Source organism: Hippocampus zosterae, chromosome 16 (assembly GCF_025434085.1).
Source record: "Hippocampus zosterae strain Florida chromosome 16, ASM2543408v3, whole genome shotgun sequence".
Taxonomy (NCBI): Eukaryota; Metazoa; Chordata; class Actinopteri; order Syngnathiformes; family Syngnathidae; genus Hippocampus; species Hippocampus zosterae.
In genome coordinates this window covers 3,233,263-3,241,868 of record NC_067466.1, presented here as the reverse complement: position 1 = coordinate 3,241,868, position 8,606 = coordinate 3,233,263, and the positions used below count along the sequence as shown (strand labels likewise).

General features: G+C 52.4%; 1 protein-coding gene across 1 annotated transcript; it reads left to right on the top strand.

Annotated features, from left to right (window-relative positions):
• The first annotated feature begins 328 nt into the window (after positions 1 to 328).
• LOC127588490 (uncharacterized) lies at positions 329 to 6,269 on the top strand. The gene is made up of 2 exons (XM_052047229.1): positions 329 to 1,298; positions 5,701 to 6,269. Exons 1-2 carry the CDS (start codon positions 527 to 529, stop codon positions 5,859 to 5,861), a joined length of 933 nt encoding a protein of 310 aa, XP_051903189.1. The 5' UTR covers positions 329 to 526; the 3' UTR covers positions 5,862 to 6,269.
• The last annotated feature ends 2,337 nt before the right edge of the window (positions 6,270 to 8,606 follow it).

Sequence of the window (8,606 nt, the reverse complement as noted above, 5' to 3'; positions counted from 1 at the left end):
TCCGGTGTCTCGTTATTCTTCAACAAACATACAGAAACAGACTGCTGTGTTCAAAGCAAACTTGAGAAAAACGAAGTATGCAACCATGGTTCAAATCCACAATAGGCTGAGTACTAGTTTACCTTAGATGTGCACTTTATCATGTTATATTGCTCTGTTTTGATTTAATAAAAAAAGCTGTTAAAGCAGCTGTTATGTGACAAAAAAAATTTCACTGTTGTTGATGGACAGTAATATTGTGTGAGAGATTATGTGTGAATAACCTGTGGTGTAATTGTGTACAACATGACGATAGAGTCGCGGGGCGACTACGTCATGGGGGGTGCGTCGAGAGCGGGAGACGAGAGAGTGACTAGAGAGAGAATACACGCTTCGGGAAAGCTCAATAAAAGTTATCCACGTTAACACGACAGCTGGACTCACGTGTGCCTGACTTGATAACACGACATGGTGTCAGAAGTCCTGTGGTTGGCGTGGAGTGTGTGAGGAGGATCGTTGAACACGGCGGTGAAGGGCAAAAGGCGAAATGAGCGACGGAGGGGAAGGAACCTCAGCGCGGGCGGATGGAGCCGCGGCGTTAGGTGCACAGCGGGCTGCGGGACCGGTCGTCACCGCGGGGCCGTGCGCCACGTTCAACATCCAGCCGCCGGAGCCCTTTGACTACTCAAAGCCGCAGGAGTGGGACAAATGGATCCGGAGATTCGAAAGATTTCGCCTGGCAAGTAACCTGAATGCTAGTTCCGAAGAAAATCAGGTGAACGCATTATTTTACTGCATGGGTGACCAGGCTGATGATATCCTACGCGGGTTGGATCTGACTGAGGTTCAACGGCGCACATACCAAGAAGTGTGCGGGGGACTGCAAAACTTCTTCGTTGTCAAGAAGAATGTCATCTTCGAGCAGTCTGTATTCAACATGCGCCGTCAGAAAGAAGGGGAGAGCGTGGATTCGTTCGTCACTGCACTATATGCGCTGGCGGAGCATTGTAGCTACGGGGCGCTACGCAATGAACTGATCAGAGACAGAATTGTCGTCGGACTACGAGACAGTGGATTGTCTGAACGCATGCAGTTGGACGCGGACTTAACCCTCGAAAAGGCCATAAGAATTGCACGGCAAAGCGAGGAGGTGAAGAAGCAGCAGTCTCATCAGCGAGGGGACACCAACTCACAGGCAAGTGGCGCTGAATCTGTTGACAGAGTGTTCAAGAGCAATTTAAGGTATGCTAAAAACACACCTACCTGTGCTAATAGCCAGACAAACAAGTCCCAAAGTTCTCGTTACAATAAGGAAAGGGGTGCACAGTCAGTGTGTCAGAAATGCGGCAGCTCTCCATCCCATCCAAAATGTGATTGTCCCGCTCATGAGGCAAAATGTCATGCTTGCGGGAAGAAAGGACATTTTAAGCGTTTGTGCAAGTCTAAATCTGCGCACGAAGTTACAGGGGACGAAGAAGATGAGGACGAGGAGGGGTTCCTCCTTGACAGTGTTACGACCTCGCATGGTGGGATGCCTCCACGTGGCGCGAGGGGGAACGCCGGGGGACTCGAGCCCCTGCTGCGGCTAAATACCTACCAGCTGACGGGGAAGGAGGAAGGACCTCACCGGAAGGAGAGACACCTGATGCTCGCCCCGTCGGAACGGAGGGAAGTGGGAGTAGCCGCCCCACAACCCTCCTTAAATAAAAGTCAGGCAAGGGCCCTTTTAGGACCCGCACGTGGTGCGACGAGGTGGGAAAAAGGTTCCCCAGGGGGCGAGTTGGGGATGGTAAGAAGGAAGCGCAAGCAAGGCGGGATGGACCAAAGACATTTGGGAGGGTGGGTGAAAGACAGACTGGTGGGGATTCACCCCCATCCAGGCCCTGAAAGCAAGAGGGGAGCAAGGAGCAGAAACAATAAAAGAAGAGAGAGGAATGAAAGAAGGGGAGAGAGGAGGAGAGGAAGGGCGGGGCGGGAAGGGGGAAACAACTGAGACTCGGGACAAGAACGGTGAACGAGTGATAGTCACATGGAATGTGAGGAGATTGAGTGTGAGAGAAACATTTAGAAAACGGTTGAGGAGAGTAGCAGAAAGAGTCAACAAAGAAAACTGGGAAGTAGTGCTGATGACGGAACTAAAGGTAGATGAAGCCGGGGTGGTGTGGTTGGGTGAGGAGGATGAACAGGTAGTGCTTGTTCATGGGAGGAAAGCCGGAGTGATGCTGAGGGGAACGGCATTAAGGATGTGGATAGAGGAAGGACAGCAGAAGTGGCTGGTAGAGAGAGTGGTGGCGGTGGTGCTGGGAGGGCTCAGGTTGGTATCGGTCTACCAACCGAGCTGGGGAACGGACGAACGAGAGATGCCGACGAGATATGGGGAGCCAGGTGGGAATGGGAGGGAGGGAAAGACTGATAATTGGAGGAGACTTCAATGCGAGTGTGGGAGCGAATGTGAAGATAGGAGGAGTCTGTGGGGGGGGCATGGGTTGGGGAGGATGAATGAAGCCGGAAGGGATTTAATAGAATGGTGTCGGGAGCACGATCTGGCATACGTTAACAGCTATAGGAGGTTTAGAAGGAGGGGGACGTGGCGACACATGGCAAGCGGGAAATGGTATGAGTTGGATGGATTTCTTGTGAAAGGGGATGAGAGACATCGAATGGTGAAAAGGATGTGGACCATGAGTGAGTATGAATTGTAAGACCATAGACCAGTGTGTATGAAGGTGAATGGGGAGTGGAGAGATGGAGGACAGAAGAGAGGACCCAAAGGAGAATGGTGCAAGCGAAGTGGGAGGTGTTGAAAGTGGAGGAGAAGAAAAGAGAATATGAGGAGAGGACAAGAGAGAAATTGGAGGAGTTAAACAAGGAAGGACGGGGAAAGGAGAGTGGGTGGACAGAGCTGGCGAACATAATGGTGGAAACAGCAGTGCAGGTATGTGGAAGGGAGAGAAGAGAAATATCCAATCCTTGGACGGTAGGGAGAGAGGAGGAGATAGAAGAGATGAAGAGGATAGGGGAGAGGGTAGACAGAAGGAATAAGAAATTGGAGACACTGAATGCGAGGAGAAGGTTGAAAGTGAGGGGAGGAGGGAAAGGAGTAGGGGAGATGGAAGAAGAACTCACCAGGCTAAAAGCGGAAGTGAAGGAAACGCGAAAGGAATTGAAGAAGCTGCTGAGGAGACTGGAAAGAGACTGGTGGGAAGGAGTGATTGAGGACTGTCAGGAAGCATGTTCTAGAGGAAGGATTGGTGACATCTACAAATGTTTGAGGAAGTTGGGAAAAAGGGATAGACCGGCCGCTCGGAGCACGACGGTGACGACAGGGGAGTTCAGGGAGCATTTTGAAAGCGTGTCGAGGGAGAGGTACGAGGAAGAACCAAGAGTGATAGAAGAGGCAGTTCAAGGAGCAGTAGATCTCAGAGACGATAGCAGAGCGAGCGAAGCAAACGAGACCATGAATGAGGTGCCAGAGAGGGAAGAAATCATGGAGGCTATGGGGGAGATACGAGAGTCAGCACCGGGAGAAGATGGGGTGAGAATAGGATTTATACGGAGCGCGTGTGAGGAAGTGAGAGAAAGAGTGATTAAGATAGTGAGGCAGATGTTTGAGCAGAGGGCGGACCGATGGGAGGGTAGTGTAAAAGTGGGACTTATGGTACCGATACATAAGAAGGGGGATAGGAATGACAGAAACAACTACAGAGGAGTGTGCCTGCTGAGTATGGGCAGCAGGGTGTTAGGGAGAATATTAGCGAAGCGACTGAGTTGGTGGGCCGAACACCTGGGGCTCCTTGACGAAAACCAAGCGGGCTTTAGGAAAGGGAGGTCCACAGCAGATGTAACGCAAATGATGGTACGCATTCAGGAGGATGTAGAAGATTGTAAGAAGAGAGTGACCCAGGAAGGGGTAAGGGACATGAAGGATAACGACTGGCTATGTGCAAGACTGTTAGATTTAAAAAAGGCGTATCCGAGAGTGAGCAAACCAGCGCTATGGATGTTACTTGAAAGGTACGGGTTGAAAGGCAGATGTCTGGACACCATTATGGACCTGCATGAGACGACAGAGTATAAGGTGAGGGGAAGGGAGGGAGTGAGTGGAGGATGGATGCCAGCGAGAGGGCTGAGGGAAGGATGCTCAACATCACCGATCCTCTTTAACATCTACCATCAGGCGGTGATGAGGCAGGCACTAGTGGCGAGGAATCAAGGTAACAGGGAGGAAAAAATGGTGGTGTGGAGGTGGATACCAGGAGGGTCATTCGCAGGTGAACATGGCTGGGAGAGAGGGAGCTCGGAAACAAAGGAAGTGAGGGTATCGAGCGCCTTGTTTGCGGACGACACTACTATAGTGGGAACGAAAGGAGAGATAGACGAGTGTAAGGAGAGTGAAAAGTGTAATGGCCCAGTGGGAAGAGAGGAATAATGAGGAGAAGGAGGAGGTGCTGGAGTTTGGAACGCTAGAGGGGGAGGAGATTAGAGTGTTGGGAAGCTGGATTGGGACTCGGGCAGATGTGAGAAACAGGATCAAGAGGGCAGGAAAGCTATGGGGGAGTGTGAAAGGGTGGTTGAAAGGGACACGACTATCTAAGAGGTGGCAAGGGAGAGTAGTAGAGGTGTGTGTGGAGAGCAGCTTGCTATATGACTGTCAGGTAAGAACATGGATGAAGAAGGATGTGGGGAAACTTCAGAAGTGGATGGATAGGTGCTACAGGTATGTGTGGAGTGATAGGAACGGAGAACCACTGAGGCAAATGCAAGAAAGAGGAGTGAATATGTATGATGTAAGGAAAATGTTGGGAGTAAAATCCATCGAGTGGAAAATCGAGAGGCGAGTGTTGCAGAGAATTGGACATGTGATGCGTATGGGAAATGAAAGACTAACAAAAGCTATGGTATTGGGATGGTGGGAGGAACTGGAAGGAAGAGGGAAGAGGATGGGGCGCAAAAGGAAAACGGTGTTTTACTGGAAGAGAGTGATGAGGAATGCAGGGATGGACTGGACGGAGGTAGAAAGATTGACGAATGACAGGGAAGGATGGAAGCGGAGAGTGAGAGAGCGAATGGATCACCTGTATAAATGGGAAAATCAGAAAGGTCACAGATATGAGGCGGGAAGGAACGAGGAAAGACTGGAAAGGAATGTGAGGAGGGTGAATGATGGGTTGTTATGTTGGTATGACGGGTGCAGAAAAGTGTGCAGGAGTAGAGCTGGTCTAACCATGCACGAAAAACGCATACACCGCAGGAACGAGGAACAGGTGGAGTTTGAGTGCGAGAAGTGTGAGAGGAGGTTTGCGTCGAAAGTAAATAAAATGAGTCACCAAAGGAGTTGCACGGGAGGAGCGTATGAAGAGAAGGGAGAAAGGAGACAGTGTGGAGGGTGTGATAGGTGGGTAACGAAAGCAAACTATGCCAGACACGTGAGGGGGTGTGAAAGAGCCTGCAGAGAGTATGAGGGGGAGAAGGAAGGAGGGAGAGGGGAGGGAGCGGGCGTGGCGCGTGAAGGGATGGCAGGGGAGGGGCGAAGGGCGAATGGGGAGGGGGGGCGCGGAGGGAGAAGGGTAGCTTGCGGGAGGTGTGGGAAGGAAATGTTGGCGGGGAACCTTGCGAGACACCAACGGGATTCGTGCCGGGTGTGGGACCCGGGAGGGGGGGCAAGTCCCTGACGGGGGCCGACTGCCCAGGATCGGATCGGATCGGACAGTGTTACGACAGACAGAAAATTGACACGGGCGCTGATGTCACCGTTCTGCCACACACAGTTTTCAGGGGCACGTACAAAAACAATCTCCCTAAACTCAGAAAGGCAACAAAACGACTCCTGGGACCAGGGAGGAGCCCGCTTGAGGTCGTGGGCGTCGCCAGGCTGCTGCTGAGGAAAGGTGATAGCGAGGTGATGGAGGATGTGTACATCGCTCGTCAAGTGCATACTGCCTTGCTGGGGAGATCTGTGAGCTGCAGGTTGGGGCTCGTCGCACGCCTAGGCAGCGTCTCTATAGAGACACTAAAACAGAATTATCCCAAAATATTCACTGGGCTCGGAGTGATGCGCCGGCCGTACAACATCAAGCTGAAACCTGGGGCTGAACCTTTCTCGTTAAAAACACCAAGGAGGATTCCATTGCCGTTACTGGACAAAGTCAAGCAAGAGCTATCCCGCATGGAACGACTGGGTGATATGCAGAATCGAGGAGCCAACAGACTGGTGCGCTGGCATCGTGGCGGTGCCCAAGAAATCAGGTGCGGTACGTATCTGTGTTGATCTCACCAAACTCAACGAGTCAGTGTGCAGAGAAAAGTACTGTATATCCTGCCGTCAGTGGAGGAAACACTGGGCATGCTGGCCGGAGCCAGGATTTTGAGTAAAGCTGGATGCAAAAATGGGGTTTTGGCAAATACCCCTAACACCCCATTCGGAGAAGCTGACAACTTTTATCACACCCTTTGGGCGGTATTACTTCAAGCGGCTACCTTTCGGTATAGCCTCCGCCCCTGAACACTTTCAGAACCGAATGGCAACAGAGGTTACAGAAGGGCTGAAAGGTGTTGTTTGCCATATGGACGATGTGCTGATATGGGGCCGAACACAGGAGGAGCATGATGCCCGCCTGCATGCTACTTTGGAGAGGATCCAGGAGGCAGGCATCACGCTCAATGTCAAAAAGTGTGAGCTGTCAAAGTCAGAGGTGACATTTCTAGCCCATGTGATCTCAGACAGAGGCATCAGGCCGGACCCAGGCAAGACTGAGGCAGTAAGGATGATGCCAGAGCCAACGAATACAACAGAGTTGAGGAGCTTTCTCGGAATGCTGCTCCAACTCGGGAGATTTGTTGCCACAGCTGGCAGAGAGGGTTAAGCCTCTCCGTGATCTCCTGTCCAAAAAGAACCGCTGGGTGTGGGGCGTCGACCAAGCGCGAGCCTTCCAAGATTTAAAAGATGCGCTGACGTCCACACCGGTGCTAGCCATGTTCGATCCCAACAGGGAGAGCAAAGTGTCTGCTGACGCGTCGTCATACAGGTTGGGAGGCGTTCTTCTCCAGAAGTGGGAGGAAGAATGGAGGCCAATCGCCTACATGTCGCGGTCGCTCACACCTACGGAGCAGAGATATGCACAAGTGGAGAAGGAGGCTCTGGTGCTGACCTGGGCCTGCGAGAAATTTCGAAACTTTCTCATCGGGAAGCATTTCCTGATGGAGACGGACCACAAGCCTCTCCTGAGTCTCCTTGGGTCCCAAGCCTTGGACGCCTTACCTCCGCGGATCTAACGCTTCAGGATGCGACTCATGCGCTATTCTTACTCCATCTCTCGTGTCCCAGGAAAGTGCTTGTGGACAGCCGACACGCTGTCTCGAGCTCCCATGGAGAGGGTGGAGACACCAGCCGACAAGGAGTTGTTCGAAGATACGAACATCTACGCAGACATGGTGATGGAGAACCTACCGGCAACCACCGAATACCTAGGAAAGCTGAGAGAGCAGCTGCGGAGGGACAGTGTGTGTGCACGTGTGATGCAGCTGTGCACAGAAGGCTGGCCCGAACACGGTCCAAATGAACCGGCACTCAGGCTGTACAGAGCAGAGCAGGCGTTCCTCACAGTTCGAGACGGAATCTTACTGAAGGGACAGAGACTCGTCATACCCCCAACCATGAGAAAAGATGTCCTCGACAAACTGCATGAAGGTCACCAAGTCGTGGTAACGTGTAGACAGCGAGCACGGCAGTCAGTATGGTGGCCCGGGCTGAGCCAACAGCTGAACGAGTTGGTTCTCAACTGCCGAACATGCTGCAAGAAGAGACGGAACCGGAGGGAGCCAATGATTCCATCACCTTACCCAGGCCGACCATGGGAGAAGTTGGGTGCAGATCTGTTCGTGCTCGGAGGCAAGACTTACTTGCTGGTTGTGGACTACATGTTAAGGTACGTGGAGATAGCTTCGTTGGCCTCCTCAAAATCGGATGAGGTAATTCGCCACCTTAAGTCGATCTATGCACGCCACAGGATCCCCGACCTTCTAGTTTCGGATGGAGGGCCCCAGTTCTCCGGAACGGGCTTCAGGGCTTTCGCGGAGTTCTACGGGTTCCGTCGTATTACAAGTAGCCCACGATATCCACAAGGAAATGCCGAGGCAGAACGTGCTGTTCAGACGGTCAAAGGCCTCTTGAAAAAGGCACATGACTCCTACCTGGCCTTACTCGCATACAGGGCTACCCCTCTCGAAAACGGGTACAGTCCGGCTCAGCTTGTCATGGGGAGGAGACTCCGTACAACGGTGCCTGTCCTTCCTGCCCTGCTCGACCCAGCCATCCCTGACCGAGATGCCGTTGTACGGAGTGAACGGGAGAAGAGGACAAAAGATGCTCAACGTTACAACATGCGGCATCGGGCACAGAACCTCGTCAGACTCGACCCAGGACAGGATGTGTGGATTAAGGACCAAGGAGCGGAAGGAGCCATCATTGAAAGACATGCTTCCCCACGATCATCTCTGGTGGAGGGGCCCCATGGGACCATCAGATGAAACCGTCGTCATCTCATCCCAATGAGGTCCTCGCCTGAGCAGAGTGACCGTGGTGCAGCGGAACAGTTCTCGGGAAGCGTTCCAGCAAAACCATCGGCTGA